Below are 26,720 nucleotides of genomic sequence, written 5' to 3' on the forward strand. Positions count from 1 at the left end.
ACACTGAATAGAAGAAGAGCTGCCATCGATACAGTTGCAGCCAAGCATGGTTTAATGTTACACAATACAGTTTTACCAAGTTGCTCAAAGTCTAAACTGGTATTGTTGTGCATTTAAGGTGTAAAGTTTACCTTCGACTAAACGCCCCCCAAAGGCATCCCAGCGCCCCCCTTTTGTAAAAATGTCCGCCAGCGCCCCCTGCCGTCCTCTGAACGCCCCCTGGGGGGCGGTACCACCCACGTTGAGAACCGCTAGTCTAAATGTAGCAATGACGGTCATGAAGGTTAAATGCTTACATGGTTTCAGCAGATCACAGAACTTCTTTAAAAATGAAGCTTTTTGTTGATTAGCTCAGTTCCAAGCAGTAATCTGTCTTTTGGAACAGTGGCTTCTTCCTCTCTTAGCGGCGTTTCAGATGATGACGCAAACTAGTTTCAGACGCCGTCTTCACAACTTTTGATTGATCTAGACTAGGTTCATATCATATTTATATTTCGCAAGGAATCATGTTTTTCTCTGTAACACAGAAACCTTCTACTTCCTTTTTTTAAAGGATTTATTGGCTCTAGTGGCCTTTATTTGATAGTGAATTGACAGGAAGGAGGGTAATGAGAGAAGGGGAAGACATGCAGCAAAGGCCACCACACCAGGAATCGAACCTGCGACCTCCACATGTGGGTTGTGCTTAACCACTGCGCCACTGCAGCACCTCAACCTTCTACTTCCTGACTGGTTCGATGGCTGGCCAATCCGGTGCCGTTTTATACTTGTACAAAATTGTTTGAACGGACTAACGTCCCAGCCAAAGTCATCTGGAAAAGGCACCAATTGAAGAAAACAAACATCTACAAGACAGGTATTAGCTAACAGAAATAATTCTCATTGTCCTAATTGGCCTAGAAAATAAGTTTATCATGATTAGCTTTTTTTTTTTTTTTTTTTTTTTTTTACAGCAAAGACCAAACTGTGGCAGATTTGTTTTGTAATGAAAGGAGAGAGTAGAACTGAAACAATCAGCCAAACCCACCGTGTTGTTTGCCTCTGCTGGCAGGACCAGATACGTAAAATACTAAATAAATAAGCCAAACAAAAGACTAATACTAATGAACAGTTTCTGAAAGGTGCGTCTGATGCTCTGTAGGATTCAACATGACATTTGGCAGTAAATTGAATCATTCCTCAGGCTCCGTATCAGATGATATACAACATAAGATACAATAAATGTTGAAAGTTAGATGAGAATATGATGTGAGATATATTCTCCTGAATGTGTTTCTGCATTAAATCCATAATAACCATGTCTGCCAGTTATCTATGCAGACAGTAAAAAAAACAAACTAAAATTGCTTTTAATTCTCTTCTTCCTTATATATATATATATATATATATATATATATGATACTGGAAAATCATATAATGTTAGAGATGATGAACCGATCTGGCCGATCAACCCACAAGCTCTGGTTTTCCGATCATCAACCAGAACCGCTGCTGGGAAAACCGGTCTATTTCAATCACTGGCCGATTGATTCTATTTACTGCGGTCTGAGCCATTCTTATATGGCTCAGACCGCCATATATATATATATACACACTGAACACACTTTTCTGTTGACAATAAATTTGCAATGTAGAGTCATATTTCAACCATTTTAATTTGCTTTCCAATGGGGCTTGTTTGTCAATAGCTTCTAAAAAGAATGTTAAGCAGATATTAAACATAAACTTTTCATTAAGCTCACATTTCTATATTGAAAATGTCTTTTATTGAAGTAATATTTTAGTATTAAATGTTGTGTTTTCATCGACTAAGCAGAATGAACAGAAGTTAAGGCCATAAACCATCGGTCTAGTCCTGGAAATAAAGGAACTTTTCAATAATATTCCAATTTATTGAATAGGACTGCATGTAGACAGATGACATTTTGCTATGAAAATAGTTAGAAAATAGTTAGAAATCCTTCAGGGGATATCAGCATTTTTTTATGCATGGAGGAAGGAATAAAAAAACACAAACAAAACCCAAATGAAAAATAAATGTTTAAATATTTTGAATTCCCAAAATAGCAATAAAATATTGCTGTTGGCAATGTTGTAACAGAACGTTCTGTTTAAATATACCTAAAGTACAACAATGATTAGTCGGACTGAAAATTTGTCAAAATATCTGAACTGAGCAAAATTGACCAGATTGGTATCAAATCAGTTCAATGTTTTCGATATCATCCTGTGACGATACCTGTGACATATCGTCACAGACTATATCTAAAACATAGATATCGTTTTAGACATCATTACTAAAATATTTTAAATGGTAAAATGGGATTTTTACAATTCTTATGCTGACCAACAGTAATATGAACCATATTAGTACACTTTGCAGTGGCTGTTGCGTTACTGAAAATGTTTCTTTGAAGCAGTTTTTTGAAGCACTGTCAGTTTCTGTCAGTCACTTTGTCCTCCTGTGCTTTCAGGTAACAGAAGAAAAAAAAGGCTTTATCTTCTGTGTAACACCAACCTGCACCAGACCAGACTACGAATTTCAGCTGAAATGGCAACAGGTTTTTACATCCATCCGCCATCTTCTCATTTAAGTCGCTGGCAGTGAGAATGTCACCTCTTTCCACAGAAAATAAACTTTAAATAGACCTTCTGCTTCCTTTATATATTCAGTGTGAGATGAGCTTCTGAAGTTCTGATGGGGCAAATAAAACCTCACAGTTCTGAGCTGAACATCCTCACTTTAACACTTCATAAATACTAAAATACCTCAGAGCTACAGTCTGTTTTTTGTTTTTTTATTAATCCAGAAGCTACAGTATGAGAAGACGCTCTGCTGCTTCCTTCCCACTTTCTTTCTTCTCTATTGAAATCCAGGAAGTGGAGCACTTCCCTACAGCCTTAGGTCACATGATGGACGTCCACAAGTGACTCACTTCCAGTCGCACTCCTCTTGCTTTCAGTCACAGCTACAGCCACCAGGATGGAGTTGCGTTTGGTGACGGAGCAGATAAGACCGATGTCGGCTTCAGCGACGTGAAGTCGCTCCATCAGCGCTGCTGATCTCCCTGCGGCGATATCGCCCTTCCTTTTCTAACATCGCTGCCTTCAGAGGAAACAACCAACACCTAAAATAGCCCTGCATTAATGTGTGTAATACCTAAACACGCATCCCAACAAATTCACAACTGTTACCACAAAGCAGATTGTTAGCGTTTTGGTTTAGATCAGACCAGAAAAATGGGAAAATTTTATTTAAAAAAAAAAACAAACACGTGATTTCAATTTTTTAAAGATTTTATAATGCGTCAGAGAGGAGTTTGTCTCTCATCGTGGCGTAGAGCAATTTTTAAAAAAAAATTGTAAATAGGCCGCCAAGAGCTGTGGTTTGGAATAATAATTTAAAAAAATTCAGTTCTGAGAAGTTAGGGGCCGTTTTTATGTACTTTTTATTCTCTTATTTTATTGATTTTTTTTCTTTTTATTGTGATCTGGACTTAGTCTGCAATAAAATCTAAACACATCTAACATACAGATTACTTACTGCGCCTGAGGAACCATTTTATAACTATACAACTAATCTTATCGATCCGCCGACATTTTACTTCACCATCATGAGGAAACATGCAGGAAGTGTAGAAATGTGAAAATCTGATAACTGATATTTCAAACTAAACTTACTTTATATCCAACGGTTTTATAGCAATTACATAAAATCGACACATTTCCCATTTTCTTCTAGTGTTTGTGGTCGACTATAAAAATAAGATGCTGATCAGTTTGTTTTTTTTGTTCTTGGTTTATTGGTTTTGGTTCTCGAAAACTGACAAAAACAGAACACGTTGAGCTTTTTGATCCCAATAAATGACAAATAAATAGATAAATATGCAGCAAGTGTGCAGTGAGGTGAGGTTAATACATTCAGGATGTGGATGAGTCGAGCTGTGATGGGGTTTTTTTCTGCTGGTTTACAGTCAGCACCATTAGTTTCCCTTTTTACAGGAACTGCAAGTCCGCTGCATCCACCGAGCGCAACGGGGCCGAATGTCACCAGAACCTCACAGATCATCTGCCAGCATAAACTAAACACACACTTAAAAAAAATAAACAAACTAAAATATGTGATCTGCTTCTAGAGTTTGTTTCCGTCTGTGTTTTCCTCTGTCTGGTTAACCAGAACTCGGTCGCTCAATCTAACACACACACACATCAAAGAGGTCAGTGCTCCGAACTCACCGGCTCTGCCGAAACACATCCAGAGAGGGACGATGGCCAGCAGTCGACTCCCGGCCCTCGCTCCCATTGTGACGGGCTGAAACGCGGCTGAAACACGGACTGGAACAGCAGCAGCAGACGCTGGGCGATGTCTCAGCGCTCGGGTGTTGCGTACTTCACAGCTACGAGGGGAAGTTGTGGTCTGAGCTCGAAGTCCATTTCTCTCAGATCTCATCAGACCACTCCCCCCCCACCCCCTCCCTCACCCACCCCAGTTAGAAAACACTAACCCAGAGGAAAAGAGGCACCAGCTGAGGCTGTTGGGTTTGACACAACCTAAACTCTGAAGTGTGAGGAAACAAAGCGACATTCAGACAGGAAGAACGAGGAGATAAAAGATTTATTAAGTAGATTTAAGTATTATACATGTGTGATTGGATGGCGACTGGATCCAACAGAAAACAAGAAGCACAATGTGCATCAGCAGCATTAACGGTCAACCTCCCCGAACACAATGTCCTGAGTTCCTGAGGGGAGAAAACAGAGAGAGAGAGAGAGAGAGATGAGGCTGAGCAAGGCAAAACTTTATGACCGCTTCTGCTTTTCTAACGATGAAAATAACCCGGTTCTCACCGATAATGGCCACCACGTCTGCCAACATGTGACCTTGGGCCATTTTATCCAGACCAGCCTAGACAGAAGCACACGTTAATATCTGCACCAACAGCGCCCTCTACGCCTCCAGAGCAGCTTTAACAACTTCTGTTTTTTTTTTTTCTTTTATTATTATTCATGACTAAACAGCCTGAAGTCTCTCCACTAATAGTTTGTTTATCCAATTGAAAAGACAGTTTTGCCCTGAAAGCCACAAGTTAAACGTGCTAAGCTGCTTCCTACAGCCGTCAGCTAAAAGTGATTCAAAAACATTTGAGGAAAAGTCAGGAGTTGGAAGCAGCCTGGAGGACAAGCGGTTAAATATTCAAAATTATCGATCAGGAGGCGTTATTATTTGATTCTGCATAATGCTATACGCACCAAGTGAGCGAATCCCGGAGCTTTGATCTTACAGCGATATGGCCTGCTGGAGCCGTCTGATACTAGATACACACCAAACTCCCCCTGCAACACACATATAGACAAACACACACAGTTGATACACGGCACCGATTGGAAATAAACTGTGGTTAGAATGTCGTCTGTGCTGAACTGCTGACAGGTTCAATATTGAGTAGAGTTATAGAAAAAAAAAACAGAAAAGGAAGAGTAAATTATTAAGTGTAATGTGGTTTCTATAGAAATTCAACCAGAGCTACTATACAACGGCTCAGACCAAACCAGCAGAGCACCGATTGCAGTGTTCTGATATTTAAAAGGTCTGATTTGGGATCAGATCAGTTTCACATGCAGGTATTTTTTGTCAGCAATCAAACGATTTTGGGAAACTGACCGATCGCAGATTTCCCAAATAAAATTTTTTTTTCCAATTTATCAGAGCATATTGAGATCAGACCAGATTTGTGTGTTAGAATGGCTTAGTCAAAGTCCAAATCTGAATCCATTTGAAAACTCCTCTTCACATAATCTCTTCATCGAATCTAGTGCTATATTTGTATGAATAGCTAGTATTCACATAACTCGGGTAAAAAAATGCTGATTCAGGATTGAATATACAGGTACGCCACACTTTTCAGACTTAACAGTTTTTAAAACCATTCATTTACTTTCACTTTATAATAATCCCACACCATCTATTGCTTCATCACATAAAATTCCAATAAAGGTTTTGTGGCATTAACTTGAGAAGAACTGAAAGTCAAAGCAGTGTGAACAAGCAGTGATGGAGAGGACAGTAACAGCAGCCAGAAACTTTACAGTTAAACACACTCAGTGTGTATTTGAGCAGTTCCATTACCAACTAGAGACCAATTATTAATAGTTATCAGTTATTATTTAGAACTTAGAAAATCAAGAAAAAGTTAAATAAAACACAACTTAAACGTGACCCAGCATGAGGGGTCTCACCTTTGGAGCCTCCACAGCCGTGTATGTGGCCCCTGGTGGTACCTGGTAGCCCTCAGTGTAGAGCTTGAAATGATGGATCAGAGACTCCATGGACATCTGAGAGGAACAGAAGGAAAAACACAAACAGAGTTACATCCCTGAAGCTTCGTTCTGCTTCTTAAAGTGAGTTTATCGGCAAAACTGATCAGAACTCTGATCAGGAATCCAAACAGATCCATCCGCTCTACCTACCTTCATCTCAGACCTCTTAGGTGGAGCCACCTTGGCGTCATCCACCTTTATCTCCCCATCTGGCATCTTGTTGAGGGCCTGCAGTATGATTCTGAGGGACTGCCTCATCTCCTCCACCCGGCACAGATACCTGCACACACACACACACACACACACACACGCACACGCACACGCACACACACACACACAAAAACGCATAGAAAAAAACAAATTCAGGAGCTTATAACGAGTAATATTTCTCTGCACATCAATTTATCCTCCCAATGACTGAAGTGAATTTAGAGTTCTATTTCATCACGACACAACTAATCCAAGCAGAAACAGAAAAGAAGAAAGTTCTAGAAAGGTGTTCTTTTTCTTTTTCTAGACTTCAGTTCATCATTTTTCTGGTTTTTGGATGATTAGTTCCTCTGGTTTTCGATGCTGTGCAGCTAGAAGATGTTTCGCTTTTACCATTTTTGTTTCGACACGTGGTTATAATGTATAACCATGGCAACAAAATGTTGCTATTACAACTGGGAGGGGCTGATAAGCATCTGAAATGCTCAAATAATGTCTGAACTACAAAAACCCCAAAGAGAAGGAGGAAGTTCAAATCATCATTGATCAGAATGGATAAAGGTTCAGATCCCCTACTCCAACATCTCTATGCCTGGCTTTCTAACCAGAGGAAGGAGCAGCAAAAGCAAACAAGGTGGATTAGCAGTGATGGTGCTGCCTGGAAAGTCTTCATCTTTAGATTCTTTGTGTCACCATTGAAGGTACGAGTTTCGACAACATTTCATTTCCCTTTGGGATAAATCCAATGTTTTTGAATTAAACTGAAAACAAGCTGACATAAACCAGCATAGAGTCGTTCTTTACCTGTCGTAGCAATCTCCATTGGATCCGATTGGAACGTCAAACTCCACTTCGTCGTATTTGTCGTACGACTGGGATTTCCTCAGGTCCCACTTGATTCCCGACCCGCGCAGCATCACTCCGCTGGTAAAAACGCGACATAAAGACGTCAGCCACCCATAGAGCTGCAGAGTCCCGACTTTTAATCAGAGGCTTACCTGAAGCCGTAGTTGAGGGCGTCCTCATGGCTGACCACCCCAATGTTCACAGTACGGTTCTTCCAGATCCGATTGTTGGTCAACATCTGGGCAGACAGAAGCCAAAACGGCCCTGCGGTCAGTTCCCTCTGCTCTACAGTTGATAATCAACATTTACTTGTTCTGATTTGGGTTACCTCTTCCACTTCATCAATCCTTATGGAGAAATTCTTGCTCCACTCATAGATGTCATCCATGAGGCCAAGGGGCAAATCCTGCAACAAACAAAACCCCATGAGCCCAACTTTGTTGTGATGCATCACTGACTCTAGACCAGTGGTTCTTAACCTTTTTTGAGGTACCGAACCCACCAGTTTCATATGCGCATTCACTGAACCCTTCTGTAGTGATAAATATAATATGATTTTTTTTCCTCCAAATTCAAGACGTTGGGTCACCCCATGATCACCAAGTCTTCTTAAAAGGTAGAGTCTCTGAGAACAGTTCTTCAAAATATAGTCAGTGTTTTCAGCAAAGTTGAGCTGACTGTCCAGGAAYGACCCAAGGWATTTAAAATTTGCCACAGTTTCAACAGGTTGGCCATCGAGAGAAACTGGAACCACTTTAAAGTCTTGTTTAGGTTATTTAATTAGCTCTACATTCTTAAGAGAATGTAAAATTAATAATAAATAATAAAGACTTTATGGTATTCTGATTTAGTAATGTAATTATATTAGTTGTATTACCACCCCCAAGGCACTAGAGGCAGTACCAACCCCGAAAAGATGCGACTAAGGAGCAGATTTAGAAGTACACCGAAGGCTACAGAATTTGGTAAAAACGGCTTTGCTGAAGTAATTAAAGACACAAGTTCAAATCCATGCTGAGTGTGGAGCTCCTTCAATCAGTGCTCCTCCGCAGCACTGATTGGCTAAGCAATGTAACGTGATCCTCTGCAGCAAGTGATGGCAAAGCGGGGCGTCATCACGACTTTACACAAGTGTGTCTTTACCTCCGCGGCAGAGGCTCCGCCGAACCCCTGAGACCAACTCATCAAACCCCTGGGGTTCGATCAAACCCAGGTTAAGAACCACTGCTCTAGAGAGAGAAACGAGGGTCCAGTCCACACCTGATGAACGCCGCCAGGTCTGACGTACGCTGCGTGCATCCTGGCTCCGGACACTCGCTCGTAAAACTCAAACATCTGGGAGAGGACAAGCATGTTTTCAGGTTCATTACCAATCCAGACGATGCCGTCTTAACAAAGCGCTACAGAGTCAGGCATGTTGCTGACCTTCTCTCTCTCCTCAAACATCCAAAAGAAGGGCGTCATGGCGCCGATGTCCAGCGCGTGCGTGGTGACGGCCATGATGTGGTTCATGATCCGAGTCAGCTCTCCGTATAGAACTGCAAACGCAACAGATCGGAATAGACCCATTTGATTAATCACATCCGGAACAAACTTATCAACACACTTTAGAGTCCGTTTTATAAAAGACAAATTAATAAAACCATCAAAGCTTAAAAGATTATCGTTTTTCCGAGTTTAACGCTAGCTAAGTTTCCATTGACCGCATAGTAGCGCAATTTGACATTCATGCGTTGAGCATAGGCCTGTCACGATAACAAATTTTGCTGGACGATTAATTGTCTAAAAAATTATTGCGATAAACGATAACATTGTTTCAAGACCTTTTGACACTGATTTAATGGAAATGACTAATAATACATGCAATTTCCTGATAGATACACTTTATTTTCAAAAGAACACGTGACAATGGAACTGATAAAATAAAACAACCAAAAACAAAATAAAATGGATTCTCAGTCTCCATTAACAAAAAACATACTTGAATAAAAACTAAACAACATAAAGCCAAAGTGGAAATAAATACTGCATTCAACCAAAAGAGTGCAGATTATGAAGTCTGTATACTATATTGCCCTTCAGTAATCACTAGATTTAAATAGAGAAAACGGGCACATCCGACTACCTAATGCAGTAGTTCACACTACACCATTTTTTGCCCCTATTTTCCCCTTATGACAATCTTAGATCTTTGGCCGATCTAATCAATCATCCTGCAGTGTGTGGTAGATCGTTGTGGCCGCTCCGATCTAAATCAGGGGTTTTCCCCGACTGGGAGCTTTAACACTGAATGTGACAGGTAGCCAATCAGAAAGCGCGGATTCTCCTCCACGCTTTCTGAGGGGAAATTACAGAGGGGAATCCCAAACAACTGACACGGCGCAACCCGAAGTCCAGCGGACATTGAAGATGATATGTGGTATCATTAATGTTTATTCAACATTTTGTGCAAAGAACATAGAAATGACAAGGGGAGGAGTTGGAGCCAAATTACTACCGCAGTTGATAAACCCAGTAAGTTTTCAGTTGTTCTTCGTTAACGTGTCATAAATAGGTTATAATGATTTTCATTCAGTCAGGACTTTATGCTGACTCTAGTCACGTGCATCACAGGTAGATTCTAGTAAAGCATTGATTAATGCCTGATTTTAAAATTAGTTAACTGGACTTGTAGCCATTATTTTGTGCTCATGTGGCTGGACACCACATGGCACGACGAACCCGATCGAACCGTTATACCTGGGATTTCTGTCGGCTAAGGTGTCTCTCAGGGTTTGAAAATGGGCCGACAACTCGTGTAATTTGCGCTGGACATTAGACTAAGGAAGTGAGGGTCAGTGGAGAGCACCGGAGCTGAGCCTTTTTTCATTCAGTGTCATCAACAAAAAGAAAAAAGGCCGGAAGAGACGATAAATACGATAATTAAAATGAGGTCGATAGGTTCAATTTATCGTCCGATTAATTGATTTATCGTTTATCGCGACAGGCCTAGTTGGGCATGAACAGATAAAAAGAGCACCTCTGATCCACTGGGCCCGAGGCGGAGCCTGGATGTTCAGCAGCTTCTCCACAGCCAGAGAGTAACACTGCTCGTTGCACATCATGGAAACATAATCCAGACGGTCAAAGTATGGCAGAGCCTGAAGGACAAGGAAAGAAATCACTAGGAAATATTGATCTAAATGTCAGAGAAATAACCCTTTGTTTGCGTTTTTCACGTTAGAAATGTACGCCGTCAGAAACAAAACCCCTAAAACGTTGTGCCTGTTGGTCCGTACCTGCAGGTAGGTTTTGTACTCAATGAGCTTTTCAGTGCCGCGATGAAGCAGGCCGATGTGTGGGTCGCACTTCTTCACCGACTCTCCGCTCAGCTCCATCACCAGGCGCAGCACACCGTGAGCGGCCGGGTGCTGGGGCCCGAAGTTGATGGTCAGGTTGGACACGTCCTTCTCTGTGGGGGGATCTTTGTCTGGAAGGAGACGAGGGAAATGGTTCAGGACTGATGTAGAGGAGGAAAAGAGCAGGCCGCAAAAAGGTAGGCTGCTTTGTACCGTTCCATGGGGGAACTTTCCAGTTCTTGTTGAATTCGGTGGGATACATCACCACCCCCCCATACTGATCCATCCACTCCACATCTGGCTGCCATTGCTTCTGCCTGGAACCCAAATGGAACAGGTTTTCTCAACACCAAGTAAAAGCAAGAGGAGCCCCAACATGGAACCTAGGGGCACCCGCACGCCAAGATGAATATAGATTATTTTCATATTTATTTATTTTTTATAAATTTGTGTTTAACAAACGTTTACACAACGTCCAGTAACACATATAATTAATAACATGCTATATTTCAGATGTTTAAAAAAAATACATATTCTAGAGACATTGTTAATAATCCAAAACATTTCAAAGGATATTTTACCCTTTATTACATTTTTTTTTTTTTTTTATTAATTGTATTTTTTTTTATTAATCTAATGCAGTGAATCACAGAGATCTTGCTCAGCCAACATTTTTCATGTTGTGGAAGTTTGTGATGCTGTGAGGAAGGGTTGTAACATGGGGGTAGCAATGCTAATGCAAGACTAAACAACAGGGTTCAAGCTCCAAAATTGGGAAAAACAGTGGAAGAAAAGTTAATCTTTTCACGTTTTTTGTTTGATTGATCAGACAAGTCTGCCCCAACATTTCTATCCAGCAGCGCAGGGTGGAAATACGAATTGTCAAGGTAATGTCAAGATATCTATATCTATTTTCTATAGGCGTGAAACCCCTAAATATTAAATTTTACCACAATATTTAATTAAACCACAGCTGTTTTCATTGTACGTCATATAATATGGTGACATTAGATGTTAAGTCCTGAGTAATGAGTTTATCTCGCCTTGACTATATACTCAAACCAAAGCAAGCCAGGGCCATTCTTATTCTACTGACTAATATTAACACTCAGGGGATAGATGCATAATTACAGCTAGAAAGCAACATTTTGAAGGAAAATGCAGTCTGAGATAAACAGTAGAACTTTCCATCAGCTACGCTTTAATTCACCATTGCATGTAGGGATTGCTGTTATAATACCTTGCTTAAACGCGTATTTATCGTTCAGAGTGAGTGTGGATTTTACAGGGGTTTTTTTTGTTTTTACAGAAAAACCTTGTTAGCATAATGTTAGCATTAGCCTCCCAGTTTGTGCATAGAAGCACCGTAACAAAGCTCACGTATCCCGGTGTTTCCTTCTCATCATACCTGTTCTGCAGTAGCGAACAGCCAGGGCTCAATAAGCTCTTGTTGAGTAATACATTATTTGAAGGACGACCTCCCAGCCTGGAGAGCGACCTCAACATCGTCGCCGCCATCTTGGCTGTTAAACAACTAGCCAGCTCTCTTCTTTAGTTGTTTCCGAGGCTTCAGCAAGGGGTTTAGAGCGTTACCGCCGCCTGTCGGCGTAAATAATACATTGCTACTTCAACATAATTTAAGACAGTGGTGTCCAAACTATTTTGCGGTAAGGGGGAAAATTGTGATATTTTTTTATTTTATCTGCTCAATAATGACCTAAAAATTTGAAGATTTTATTGAAAATAATTCGAAATTCTGTAAAGTCTCCGACAAAAGCTACTGTCATTGTATAAACACATGTATTTGTTCTGCATAATAAGTGTTTGCACATCAGTTTTATGTGCAAGGTGAGAACTGGTTAAGAGCAGACAAAAACATTAAATATCAGAAATAAAAACCTAAAAAACATTGCAGTTGTATTATAAACCACTCCAATGTGGTTTATAATACTACATTGTTCTGACCATTAGTTTCTAGTTGTAATAACTGAAGCTGTGTGCTGACTCTTGATGGTTCTCCTTTAGATCCAAAAATTCTTACTTCAGTTTTGTTTCTACTTAGTGGAGAAAGTTATGGTGCATTTATGAATCAATTCTTCTATGCATCTGCTCAACGTTTGAGTTGATTCAGTCATCAGTAACATTGTAATGTAAGGTTGTGTATCATCATGCTAACTTATCTTATTTTTTGTTACAATCTGAGCTGGTGGGAGCATTTAAACATTAAAAAAGGGGAGCCCCAGGTTTAAACCTTGGGGTATACCGCATGTGATTTTTGCCAACTATAATGAAAAGTATTGACACACACATCATAATCTTGTACCTGGATTTGTATAGCATGACATATTCAGCTTCATCACTTCATAATAAAACCACTAATCTATTAAAAATATTAATGGTTACACGCCACTTTCAGAAATTAAATATATATGTATAAATATTTGTTGCAAACATGATGAACATTTTAATACAAAAAAGCAAGCCACTACTCAAATATTTTATTCATATGCTGCATATTTAAGAGTGAGTCTTTTAGACTTATTTTTTTCTCCTTTTTGGAGATGAAAGGAGACCAAAAAAAAAAAAACACACACAAGACTTTCTTAAAAAACAGTGCTTTTATTTATGTAATACTGTGGAAAAATAATTACATACCATTTTTAAAAAATATCGAGGATAATGAAATTAAAAAATGAGAGTTTGATAATGTTTGTCGTACATCTTTTTGAACAGCTGTCTTCTGCTACCAACAGTACGATAAGATAAACATTGGATTCTCCTAAATTCAAAGACACGATAATACAGGATACAGTCCTACCAGAGGTATAAAAGTACTGGAACGGCTTGGTGAGAAATGATATGGACGTATACTGAAACACACACGCACGCTCATTCACGCTTCTATACAAACACACTGTACAAATGGAAGTGTGCAACCCCAATCCCCAACCACACACACACATACACACTTTCGCGCTCACACGCTTTAATACATGTCAATACTGCGGACAAGCCTTCATTAAAACCTTTCTCCTTCGGCCAGATTTGGCAAACAATGAGGAATGATTCAAAAATGGAAAATGCATGACACGCTCCCCCATAAGGCCACTCCAGACCCCATCATCCCCTTGTCTGCGCCAGGCTTTGTGGTTAAAAAAAACAAAAAAAACAGTGATGTCTCCACCGACAGGAGGAGCGTCTACTGCATACATGTGGTCCTGAGGAACACGAACGTTTGGCACAAGGTTTTCCTTTTTTCTTTTTTTTTAACAACGGGAGAGTGGGGTGGGGGGGTTCATGTTCCAGCCGCTGGGGCAGCTCTTCTCTCGGGTTCCACCGTTTGGTCCGTAACATCGTACACGATTAACATACATGTTTTACGCTGACAAAAATAATTCTGTAATGTTTAAAAAATAGAATACAAAGCTCTAGTCTGGTGTGCAAATAAACAAAAGACACAACAGAGATATAGTTGAGAGGATGAATACAGTGGACGAAGTGCAACATGATGGACGACCACCCTCCCTCCCCCCACTACCCTCCAATAGGGCCCGACCGCACTGTACACACGGGCTCTCTGGGACACTACTGTTTATGTGCTCTATGATCACTGAATAAGACAACCAGCTAAAAGAAAATTAAAAATGGCGGCCAGACGTGGCTCCCATTGGCCGAGGTTTCTCCCCCTCAGCTTTACGTCAGTTCGGAACGGAGGCCGGGTGGGGTGGGGCTCCTTGGATCTGCAAGTTCTCGTCCTCTCTCGGCCTGATTGTGACTTGCGCTGTCCGCTCTCACAGAGCTAGCGTCTACGAACGTTGGGAGTGAGGGAAATCAGTTTCCCGTCCCTGTCTCTTTAAAACATCCTTCATTTTCACCCTGTGTTCACTCCCTCTCTCCCTCTCTCTCTTGGGCATGGTTTCAGGATTTGTGCCTGTGTGTGATGTGTGTACGTGTGTGTGTGTGCGTGTGTGTGTGTGTTGGTGGTGCGCACGCGTGTATCTATGTGTGTTTGTGTCCAGCAGGACATGTACATTTATGGATGTATGTGTGTGTTTTTTGGTGCGACTCTATTTATAAGATGCCTCTTTATGCTCCGCTAACACTGTGAGGGTGGGAGGGGGAGGAGGGGTCCGCTGTCTCGCTCTCACACATGAGTCTGCATCCGCTGTGTGTGTCGGCTGTGAGAGTAGTCAGAGTGCTGCGAGGTGTACGAGAAGCGGGTGGAGCTGCCGTACTTCCCCAACCCAGTCTCTGATCCAGAGGGAGCCGGGCCACTGGGGCTGACCCCGACCCCGGGGCTTGGCACCCCGGACCCCACCCCGTACATCTCGTAGGAGGGGCCGGCCTCCAGAGGGGCCAGGCTGGAAGGTGCGAAGCCCATGCGGTAGGTCTGGTAGTGTGAAGGGTAGCCGTAGTTGTCGTAGGCCAGCTGGGAAGTGGAGTCCAGGAGGCTACAGTCGCCAGGGAAGTCAGTGGCCGCTGGGGCGGGGTTGGCAGGGGGCTGCTGGCTTTGGCCCCCGCGGGTGAACGTGTTGAACTGGGCATAGCTGATGTGAGACAGTCTGGAAGGCGGCCGGGGGTCGTAGCAGGCTTGCGGGCGTCCTGGGGAGGTGAGAGGACCCGGGGGCACGGGGGCTCCTCCGCTGGCGGTGGCTCCAGAGCCCCCTGTGCTGCTACTGATAGAGGCCGCACCCCCTGGCGTTCCTGTAGGGGAGCGGTAGTCGGAGTAGTGCAAGGTGGAACGGGACCCAGGGTGGACTTCGTCCTGGGTGGAAGCTCGCACGTTGTAGTATCCGTTAGTGGGGTCCTGCAGAGGCAGGTGGAAACAGATGGAAGAAGGATTAAGATGATTTCAAATAAATGCTGAGTGTAAGTGTGTTTTCACACCTGATAGTACACTGTACTATAGCACAGTGTTTTCACACTTTTCTATCAGGTGTGGAAACCCCTGATTGGAGTGCAGAACAGAAACATTTGTTACAATTCCAGCTGCTGTTGTTCTCTTTATCTCTGCTCTGAGTCAAACCCTTTGTGAAACCTGTTCCACTCCTCGCCTGTGGTGGCGTTGCAGCAAGAACCACTGAAGGAAACAACACAAAACCAGAATGCCCTATAGCCTGGACTTTAGAATCTAACTTGAAAAAAATTTTTTGTGCTAAAACACTTCCAAAGTTAGCAAAAACAAACCCCTAAAAATTAGCTCTTTTATTAGCTAATTAGCAGAAGTGTGCCCACCACCGTTAAAATGAAGACTTTTCAATACTCATCTAAATATGTAGAAGTTTGTTTTATTAACTGGACAAAATGTCACGTCTGAGGTGTTGAACACTTTGCAACCTGAAATGAGTAAAAACTCCAAATATAAAAGGATATGACATATTTAAACAAAAATGCAGAAGTTTTCTCAAATACATATGTATTTATTTACAATGTAAATACATATGTATACAATGTAAATACATTAAGTTGTAAATACAATTTAATGTAAATACATATTAAGTTGTGCCATTAAGTCCCTCCAACTACTTAATGTACATATTACTTCCAGCAAAACTTTCAGATATTCTCAGAAGAGGAATACCAAAAGAGAAAGAGTTCAGTTTATCTTGTTTTATCGTTTTACTTGCCACACAATCTCTGCAGAGGACAGCCTGGGTGTCAGTGATTTTTTTGGAATTTGGCTTTATGTTGCTTCGTAGAGATCACAATATCCTTGACAGCTTTTCTCATATAAATAATTGTATGAGAAAACACGTGGACCTCTCCGTTGCTGTGAAAGTTATCCTCTGCTTTAAGGCTGAAAATAAGCCTTTCAATGGATCTTGAAAGCCTTATTCCAAGATTCTGTGGAATATTTTTGAGGCTTGCGGCTACAACTTGGTAATTTGCTTATCTGTTGTCTTACTCTGGCAGCATTGTGCCAATCTATTTCAGGCGTCTTTCCTCCCTCTAACTTGTTTCACTGTGTAGTGCTTCAGGCAGTGGATGGGAAGAAGAAGAAAAGAAGAAGTACGTCAGGGTGATCTAACCAAGTCCTGGGGTGGATTCCGGTCTGCATTTCTTCCCTATGATCTGAGGCAACACTTCAGCTTCAGGGGTCTGCCTTCCTTTGCCCTCGCAGATTATTCTTAGAATGGGAAGCGGGGTTGTGAGAAACATTTTGGCAGGTTGGTGGTTCAAAGTGCTTTTATCACAAACCAAAGTGGAAGAGTATTACACTGGTCACGTAAATGTATCCAACAAATTTGAATATCAGATAAAGACAAGTTGAGCAAATATAACAACCAGATTTCAACTGATGATTGCATTTGTAAAGAAAAAGTATAATCTGATCTGAGATGGCTCTATGTGAAAAAGCAAAAAGCCTCCAGACAAGGTTAACAGTAAACATATGAAAACCAGAAATGGTAAACATGGACTGAGTCAAACTTCTGCATGCCACTCTAGCCAGAGGTTCTGCAGCAGCTGCAGCGCGACAACGAACCTGTAACCTGCCACTGTCAGGGCGCTAGAGCACCTGGCCTTTATCCTCCAGACAAAAACGGAACTTTCTGATTTTTATGTTTTTTACAGTGGTCCATTTCTGGACTCAAAAATGCCTGTAGACATGTTGAATGTTATTGTTTATATCCAGAAATGTTGTGCATACGCACAACGCAGGAGGACAAGCAGACAATTGTTTTACGCGCCATCCATAGGAGAACAATTCCAAAATGAAACCTTGAGACGTGGGTTTATTAATTAAGCGCGATGCCCCACAGCAAAGCAAAAATAACACAGGAACTAAAATCCACTCGTATTCTTCTTTCTTCTTGCTCTCTATGTTGCTATTACATTATACACAACTGACTGACAACAGCTCCTCTAGTTGACAAAGGAGATATTACTTCAAGTGTATCAGGATTTAACAAGACACAAACATTTCCCATACAAAGAGCAGAACATTCAGTTTGTTACAGTTTTTTTTTTCAGGATTGACTTTTATTGTTGCGATTATTAATAAATGATTATCTGAACACAGTGGTTTTAAAGTTCATATGTGTGTCGTCTTATTTACTTTTTTAAATGCACTGAAACGCATTGACAATCTTAACATGCAGATGTGCAGCGGAATTCAAAGTCAAGCTAGCATAACTGACCTACTTCCCTTTCGCTTGCAATTTTTTTTTTTTTTTATGAAATCTTTTTACTGATATGAACTGTGATTCCCTTGGACTTCATTTTCTAGGTGTCAGCGTTGGAAATTAATAGCCAAACACTGTTTCCCTTTTCCTTTTTTATATCACGCGCACATTTAAGATTTAAGTCGTAAGTTGACAGCTAAAACCAATGGAGCTAAAACCAATCGTCTGTGAGAATTTCTTGTGTGTGTGACATCATGTTTCAATATGTCTATGTTATTATATTTACTTAGGGCCACAAGGAGTAGTTTTGCTCCTTTGCCCTAATAGTAATTTGTAAAATGTGTCAAAGTGCACATTTTACAAATTAATAAAAAATAAAAAGCTGAGGAGTTTTACAGAAAGGCAGCTCACCTTTAGGTCGTACTCCTGGCGGGTGTCCAGGGTGTCGCTGCGCAGGTCCGACTTGAGCTCTATGTCATCTTTAAAAGGCTGATTAGAGGGAGAGAAGGACACAGAAGGGAGAAACTAAACCGTCAAACAACAGAACAAACAAAAAGGAGAGGAGCCAGAACAGAAAACAGGAGCGGGAAGGAGGAAACAGAGTATGAGAGAAAAAGAGAAAGAGGAGTTAAAAAGAAGTGAGTGAAGAGTAGGTTGGTGTTTGTTTTCAGTTAAAAAGGTACAGCGTGGTTAGACTGCAGGGAGTCAGGGAGTTATTCTACAGTTACGGGCTGCGGAAACAGATCCCAACCCAAACACAGACGCCCCGCTGCCTGCCGCTCACCGAGTACATGGCCTTGACCATGCGTGAGGCCGTGGACACGCTGCCGGAGTCCTCCTCCAGGCTGTGGGTCTCCTTGGTGATGGTCTCCACCTTGATGTCGGGCTTACCCAGCGTGACCCCGCGCCGGCCTGTGAGCGCAAACACACCGAGTGAAAAACAGGCCGGACACACCCCTGTGGAGTCGGGGTGTTTTCACAAGCTGCGGGAACTCAAAGAGAGCCAACTTCCCCACACCGGAGGAGGAGCGGACGCCCTTTGACCTCACAGAGAGCATGACTCACTGCCTTTTCTCTGCCGGTAGAAGACGAGAACGAGGATGAGCAGGAAGATGAGGAGGACAATGGTGGAGCACACTGTGCTGCCAGCTACTATCCCCACTGGAAACTCCTCTGTGTGTGACGGGGGGAAAACACACAAACACACCGCAGGTTAGGAGTACAATTAGGGTGTAACTACTCATTCAAACAACACAGAGTGTGTGTTTCCAGCTCACCGTTCTCCTCCAGCGTAATGATCATGGTGCCCGGGCCAAACGCGTTCCAGGCCGTGCAGTTGTAGGTAGACAGGAAGTCCGACTCCATCACGTTGTTGATGGTGAGGGTGGAGAGGACGCCGCCGCCCTCAGCGGCTGGCTTGCTCTGCTCCACTGTGTACCTCTCCAGCAGTGTGCCCTTCTCCTTCTCCCACACGTTCTCCTTCCACGCCCACACCTGGAGCGCACACACAGAATGACAGCCTGATGAGACTCGATCAAAGAGAGGCATTCAGATTCAGTTGGAGCAAATTCATGTTATATGCAACTCAAACCCCTTTGAGGTACCTTATAAGAGTATTTGTAAGCCTTTATTCTGCCTGCAATGCATTGGTTGAGTCAGGATTTGGCACTTGCCAGAAAAAAAAAATTTGCCATCAGCATTGTGCTGATGGCTGATGATGATCTTAAAGTGTGAGGCTATTTCTGAGGAGTAGGGCGCTGTATGAGCAAAGGCGGTACTTGCTGAAGAATGCATACGTCAACTGGACAAGGCAACCTGCAACAAGCAAATGTTTCAAGGGATTTCAGAGAAACTGACCGTTCAGTGGTAAACGTGCAAAATTAGGCCTCTGTCTCTTTAAAAACTCCTGCTCTTTCTGAAACTCCGCCTTCAGGAAGTCATCACAGCATGGCTTCTTTATTAACCCTTAAATAACGTTTTTACCAGCGTTTCACTGAGATGTAGCTCAAATAACGAGCTCAGCAGATGTGCAGTTCCACCAGGTGTTTGCTGGTGGCTAGTCTGAAGGAGCGCATTGGAGGGCTGCAGCTCTGAGGAGGAGCTGCGTCTCCAATGCGTACCTGGGTCCACCCAGGCGTTTCACACAGCTGAATGGTTGCCACGGGAGATCAAAGGATTTTCCTAACATGAATGAAATAATCAAGACAACACTACAAGTATTTTTTGGATATAAAGTTCGAAAAAGTTGATTTTACATGATACTGTCCCTTTAATGTTCATGTGTGTGTAACAGAAAGCAACCCGATCTAGTGCAGCAAGCATTTAAAGTTGAATTGGTAAGAAAAACCTTAAATCCTTTTTCTGTTGTGTCCGCTGCCTGATGTGATCAGCGGCGGCCGCATGCATCCGTCTCCCTCCAACAGAAACTTGAACAGGCTCTCATGCGAGCGGCAGCAGTGTTCATGTTTCTGCGAGCTGAAGCGCAGCATCACAGTGGGTGACTGAGCTGGCGAGAACATTGCTCATTCTCCACCTTTAGAGCCACTAAAAGCAGCTGTATTATTCAGTACTCAAGTACTGTACTAGGCTCAGTTAATTATGCATAAGCCCACATGTTTCTATAATGTGCCCACTTATTGGAGAGGGGCAGAGAAGGGGGAGCAGAACCTCCTGGCTGTGGCGTTTACAGGGACAACTGCTCCTCTCCAGTGCTTCATCTTTTATAAATGTCTTTCTGTCCCCCAACTCCCCAAGTCGCATTAGGGAGCGCGGCGCCACGAGTCAGGACGGATCAGTCACGGAGCCGAGGCGGCCGCGCCGCGCCACACCGCGCTGCGTCCGGCCTGAGCACTGACGCAGAGCTAAAAGCGGACTGACTCAGAGTTGCTTTGTTTGTGTGCTGGGATGGAGGAACGCTCTGAGAGAGGATTCCAGACTGAGTCACCACTCAGAAAAAAAAACAAAAAAAAAAAAAAACAGAGACAGTGTCTAACAGCAGCCAGCGAGTCATTTAGGAAGGGACAGGAAGCAGTCTAATCCCAACTGCTGTGAGCCTAAAAGCTACAACCATGTGCTCTTTGTGGCCAAAGCCTTTTCTTGTCTGTCGTTGTTCCCAGCTCAATAATTGATGCGTCGCTGAGATTTGAAAGTTTCCACTGAAGGTGCTCCATACTGTTTGCTAAAGTGTCTCGCAAAAGTCTTGAACCCTTTCACATGTAGTCACCTTACAAAGATAAAGTTCAGGGTCATTTATTGAGAGTTTATAGGACAGACCAAAACAAAGCGGCGCACAAGTGTGAAGAAGAAGGAATTATAAACTTCTAAACTAAGTAAGTAAGTAACTAACTAACTCTAAACCACTATAACTACACTACTGTATGATATTTTGAAAAAAAAACTCATAAGCATTACACCAACACAATATTTAGCAGAAGCTAAGGCTAAACCATTTCACCAACATGATATATGACATTTAGCAGAAGCTAATTCTAAAGCACTAAGGCAGTAATTTCATTTCAAATTATGCCTTCCCTTTATATATCTACAGACAGAATCCACTATGTAGCTCAAATTTAATTTTGACATTATAATTTACATGTTCTATTCTACCCATAGGTATTGTATTTATATTTAGATCTTGTTCTCTACTGTCTGTGATTTATTTTGTTTATGTATGATTCTTGCTTGAAATAAAGTTATTGGGGTAAAAACATCAAGAAAGAAAACAGAACTGCTGCTTAAACAGTCTTCGCCCACTTCAGAATAAGAGCATCAATATAAACATCTAACTACATGATGAATTCTTAATGGTCGATAACCAAAACTTCAATACAGATGTATAACTTTACTTGACTGAAAGTTTACAAAACAGACAAATAAACTAGTGACTTAGAATTTGTATGGAAAAAATAACCTAGGGGAAGCTAAGAGCACTAAACTCTTTCATGAGTTAGCAAAACCATTAGCTCTGCTAATAGCAGAGCTAAACAAAAAATTAGCTCTGCTATTAGCGCATTAGCAGACGTGTGCCCACTTCTGAAGAAAGCCATAGAAAGCCTGTTTACAGCCAAAGTCACAAAGGAGCCACAGCAGACACGTGAAAGAAGGTCATTTGGTCAGATTAGGTCAAATTTGTCTTTCCTGGCCAACATACAAAATGCTATGTGTGTCAGAAAGCTAACACTGCACCCCCTTGGTGGAACACGATGCTGCTAGCATCATGCTGTGGTGATGCTCTTCCGCAGCACGGACAGGAAAGCTGGTTAGGAAGGATGAATGAAGCTCAATGAAGGATGGAAGAAAACCAGGAAGAGGCGGCAGAGGAGTTGAGGTCAGGCCAGAGGTTAAGATCAAAGCCTCAGTCTAAGTCCAACTGAGAATCTCAATAGATAGATTATGCATCAGGTCCCTTTCACATAATAATAACTACTTTGTTTAGGGCTGTATGAAATGTGAAAGGGTTCAAATGGTGTAAACAATTCTTAGGTTGTTTTTTTTTACTTACGATCTTATCTGGAGGTGGTGTACTGGCTATGTAGCATTTCACGCCTCCTCTCTCCCCCCTCACAGCGTACTGCACAGGCTCACTGGAGATGATGGGTGGACCTGTGAACACACACAGACCACAGACTCATCAAGTGCAGGGGGTGATTCCATCTTATTTTTACTGTTTTTACTCTCCAATAACTGAAAAAAAAGTCTGCTTTTAAAGCCACAGTACGTAACTTTTATTAAAAGTATGTTCTTTAAATATTTGTTAGAACTGTCATCATGTTGTAACAGCGTGTTATGAGATAGATAACCAGGGAAAAGAATGATCTCCTCCATCTCGTGCCTGAACTACTATTGTTGTCTGAAGAAAACAACCAGGAAGACGGTCTTAGCGCTGTCAATCAACTTCATGTACACGCTACTAAGTGCTCATGGTGAAGAAGCAACTTACTGTCCCGGTAAAACTGTTTGTCTACCATCATGTTGGCTATGCTAACTAGTTAGCATTCATGACAGTTTCTACTGTCGGAAAGAAGTTGTAACCTAACCGAGCTAGCAGCGTGCACATCAGGGTGATTGACAGCACTAAGACCCGCCTCCTGGGTCTGATTGGCTCTTTCTAGTTCGCACTAGAAGAAGGCACAGGAGTTCGAGTCTTTTTTTTAATTTGTTGTAGAACAACAAATATTGTTGTAGAACAACAAATATTGTTTTACATATATGTTTTACATATTTGGTTAAATAAAGGTTGCATACTGCAGCCTTAAGGTGTGAACTAAAAAGTTTTTTTCTGACCGTTGACTGTGAGCGTGACCTCGGTCTCTCCTACGCCGATCCGCGGAACGATGGCCTTGCACACATACTGGCCAGCGTCCGCCTGGGTCACTGACTTCAGATACAGTTGGTTGCTGTTGCTCAGAACCTGTGGGGGAGGCAACAAAAGAACAACAAATGTAAACAGAGCAAACAGCAGAGTGAAGGGACAGTCCGCACCGCGCTCTCCGCATGCTTTACTCACTTAAAAGAGTTGCCGTGATCTACTACTCTGACCCAATCTGACTGACAATGTAAACTCCTGCTGCAGTTCTTAACCTGTCACAAGGGTTTTATAGTTGCCTAGCAACCACATCCATCAGAAAATGAAGCGAGGAAAATGATGGTTACATAGGAAACCACCCAGAGAGAGAAACACCTGATTATGCAGACGTGGGCGCGAGCCGAGTCGGGACATATTTAGTGGCTCTGATGTGAGGAGGGTTCTCTGGCTTTTATCCAGTCCTGGTCCTGGATGCAGGTCCAATTAAAGCCAGAAGATGAATGCATCTTAATTCCATCCTAAAATGTTCAGTAAATGCTTCAATTAAATAAAACTAAAAAAATGACACGTTCATCTTTTTTTCCCCCACAAAAAACACTTATTTTGCTTTAGGTCAGTTAGAATGATCAAAATTACCTAAATTATTTCTGTTTGCCAAATGTCACAATAATAAAGAGAAAGAACAAATGAGAGATTTATTGTTCATGTCTTAAAAATAAAAAATGTACCGTCTCCAGGTTCTTGGAGGTGCCTAATTCATCTGTTCAAACATTTATACGCAAATACAGACATGATGGGGGGTCCAACCATCATCCAATAGAAACATAAAGAGCCAAATTGCGGTTTGCAGACGTCCAGAAGGACAAAGACCTTCATTGTTGGGGATATGTCCTGTGGTCTGACAGAACTAAAATGAAACTGTTTGGCCAGTTTTATTTTATGACCATAACTACATTTACAGGAAAATCAGGGAAGATTGTAAGCCTTGAATAGCATCTATAGAAGTATGTGGGTCTAAAATCAATGAAATCAAATTGAAATGTTTTTTTTTAAAACAAGATTTTTTTTTTTAAAGGAATTTGAGAAAACCTGGTTATCCTAAATACACATTATGAATATTAATGTCTCTGTCGGGGGCAGACTAAGAATTCAAAAAGCTTGAGTTTAATTTTTACCATGTTGGATCCTTTCTTGAACCAGGTGAGGGTGAGTGGAGGGTTTCCGGCCCATTTGCAGTTGAGGGTGACATCAGAGTCCACATCGACTGTTTTGGGCTGTGGCTCCACCAGCAGGATGGGACCGACTGGAGGAAGAAATGGGGACAATTATTATGTCTGTGAGCTCCAGCAGCTGTCACGGTGAGGTGAGTGCAGCGTGACTCACAGTGAACGTCCACCAGGATGCTGACGTTGGTCTTCCCCACCGCATTGAAGACCAAGCAGGAGACGGGCTCGGTGAAGAAGGAGTGGTCGGCCTTGGTGGTGAACACGCTCTCCCTGGCGCCCTGCAGCACCACGCCGCCTTTAGCCCACCTGCCGTTCACACAAACATACACTGGTTTTACATCAAGATAACAGTTTACAGGCAATGTTTCCACAGAATCTCACAAATTTTCTAAACAAACAAAAACAACATAAACTGGAAAACAACATATTTCAGTTCACCGTTTTCCTGAGACATTTTATCTTCACTTCAAAAGCAGAATTTTGATAATTTTCCAGTGAAAAACGTCCTTTAATTTTATTCCTGTATTCAACTCCTGCTCCGCTAAAGAAAAGTGAACAAGCAGCTGGAACCAAAACATCTCCACTGACTCCGCTCCCAAGGACAAAGCGACAAGCCCAAGTCTCAAAACATTCGGACTCCGTGGGAATCCCACTGAAAAACAGATTTTCTGTACGTCAGCCTGAGCCTCTGAGTGAAACGTCACCTTCAAACATCAACAATGAGGCAAGACCAACACATCCACCCCCCAAAGCTCCAAAGGACAAAGCGACCACCAGGAAAACGAAAGGTATGCCAAAAGTGCTTATTGTTGGAGATGAGGCAGTAAATGGAGTCAGTCATTTTTGCAATCCCAAGAAAACGAGAGTGATTTCTTTTCCTGGTGACACTGGGAGTAGTGTACCCCAAGGTTCAATCCTAGGACCCCTCCTATTCAATATTTATATGCTCCCACTAGCAGGTGCTCAGGTTATAACAGGAAATAACAATGCGGATGATACGCAGCTCTACATTATGATGTCACCAGGTGACTCTGAACCCATCCAATCACTGAATAGATGTTTAGAACAGATAAATGTGTGGATGTGCCAAAACTTTCTCCAGCTGAACTGAAACAAAACTGAAGTTATTATCTTTGGACCTAAAGAGGAGCGAACCAGAATCAATGCACAGCTTCAGTTATTACAACTAAAAACCAGCGATCAGCCCAAAACCTGGGAGTAATGATGGACTCTGACCTGAACCTTCAGAGCCACATTAAGACAGTCATAAAGTCGGCCTTCTATCACCTGAAGAACATCTCCAGGATTAGAGGACTGATGCCTCTTCGAGATCTAGAGAAACTCATCGATGCGTTTATCTTTAGTCGCATTGATTATTGCAACAGCGTCTTCAAAGGTCTGACTAATAAATCAATCAAACAGCTGCAGCTGATCCAGAAGCTGCTGCTCGGGTTCTCACTAAAACCAGGAAGATAGAGCACATAACACCAGTTTTAAAGTCCCTACACTGGCTCCCTGTATCTTAAGAGAATAGACTTTAAAATACAGTTGTTAGTTTATAAATCACTGAACGGTTTAGCACCACAATATATTAAAGATCTGCTGTTGTTGTACCAACTGTCTAGACCCCTCAGGTCTTCTGGTTCTGGTCTGCTCTGCATTCCCAGGACCAGAACCAAACGAGGAGAAGCAGCATTCAGCTTCTACGCACCACAAATTTGGAACAAACTTCCAGAAAACTGTAAAACAGCTGAAACACTGAGTNAACCAAACGAGGAGAAGCAGCATTCAGCTTCTACGCACCACAAATTTGGAACAAACTTCCAGAAAACTGTAAAACAGCTGAAACACTGAGTGCCTTTAAATCTCGACTTAAAACCCACCTGTTTAGAGTTGCTTATGGAACATAAACAACAACCCGGGTTGGGATTTGAACCCCAACCCGCTCTACATTATGATGTCACCATCATAATGTAAGAAGAAATGGGGACAATTCGAACTTCAAACTTCAATCGGTGGAAAATTGAATGTTTTTGATTATTTATTCAATGTTACATGATTCTGTGCTTTTGTGTTTAATGATGTAAAGCACTTTGAAATGCCTTGCTGCTGAAATGTGCTATACAAATAAAATTTGATTGATTGATTTGATACATATAGAGGAATCTCTGTCCATTTTCACCGATTTCATCTGTTCATTAGTTGGTCACTATAGCACAGTTGAAACCAGAGGTTTACATAAACTGGATAAAAAGACATATCCACCTTCTTTTCTCATTGTCTGAAGTTACACCAGACAAAACTTATCAAAAATTATTTATACTTGCTAAATGCTACAATAATAAGTCAG

The 26,720-nt window shown here is 41.9% G+C and overlaps 3 protein-coding genes across 5 annotated transcripts in view; all 3 read right to left on the minus strand.

The window, feature by feature from the left end:
• fcer1g (Fc epsilon receptor IgFc epsilon receptor Ig) overlaps window positions 1–4,423 on the minus strand; it is a 9,368-nt gene extending 4,945 nt beyond the window's left edge. The window contains exon 1 of the mRNA XM_008435035.2: window positions 4,237–4,423. Coding sequence (XP_008433257.1) covers window positions 4,237–4,303 — 67 coding nt within the window. The 5' untranslated portion in view covers window positions 4,304–4,423. The remainder of the gene's footprint in view (window positions 1–4,236) is intronic.
• A 173-nt stretch (window positions 4,424–4,596) lies between these two features.
• Window positions 4,597–12,260, minus strand: ndufs2 (NADH:ubiquinone oxidoreductase core subunit S2). Its single transcript, XM_008435034.1, has 14 exons — window positions 12,121–12,260; window positions 10,926–11,029; window positions 10,653–10,843; window positions 10,394–10,514; window positions 8,800–8,912; window positions 8,635–8,709; window positions 7,703–7,780; window positions 7,527–7,612; window positions 7,333–7,452; window positions 6,469–6,598; window positions 6,238–6,333; window positions 5,251–5,334; window positions 4,849–4,906; window positions 4,597–4,742 (listed from the first exon to the last, which is right to left on the minus strand). Exons 1-14 carry the CDS (start codon window positions 12,228–12,230, stop codon window positions 4,705–4,707), a joined length of 1,404 nt encoding a protein of 467 aa, XP_008433256.1. The 5' UTR covers window positions 12,231–12,260; the 3' UTR covers window positions 4,597–4,704.
• A 1,072-nt stretch (window positions 12,261–13,332) lies between these two features.
• kirrel1a (kirre like nephrin family adhesion molecule 1a) overlaps window positions 13,333–26,720 on the minus strand; it is a 46,010-nt gene continuing 32,622 nt past the window's right edge. For 2 of the 3 annotated variants that reach the window (XM_017310556.1, XM_008435032.2), the window contains exons 7-15: window positions 24,528–24,676; window positions 24,320–24,447; window positions 23,123–23,249; window positions 22,341–22,441; window positions 19,114–19,330; window positions 18,902–19,009; window positions 18,621–18,748; window positions 18,248–18,361; window positions 13,333–15,519 (exon numbers count right to left, since the gene is read on the minus strand). In XM_017310556.1, coding sequence (XP_017166045.1) covers window positions 14,857–15,519; window positions 18,248–18,361; window positions 18,621–18,748; window positions 18,902–19,009; window positions 19,114–19,330; window positions 22,341–22,441; window positions 23,123–23,249; window positions 24,320–24,447; window positions 24,528–24,676 — 1,735 coding nt within the window. In that variant the 3' untranslated portion in view covers window positions 13,333–14,856. The remainder of the gene's footprint in view (window positions 15,520–18,247; window positions 18,362–18,620; window positions 18,749–18,901; window positions 19,010–19,113; window positions 19,331–22,340; window positions 22,442–23,122; window positions 23,250–24,319; window positions 24,448–24,527; window positions 24,677–26,720) is intronic. The other variant, XM_008435033.2, reaches the window with a different exon arrangement.

This window comes from Poecilia reticulata, linkage group LG18 (genome assembly GCF_000633615.1).
Source record: "Poecilia reticulata strain Guanapo linkage group LG18, Guppy_female_1.0+MT, whole genome shotgun sequence".
NCBI lineage: Eukaryota > Metazoa > Chordata > Actinopteri > Cyprinodontiformes > Poeciliidae > Poecilia > Poecilia reticulata.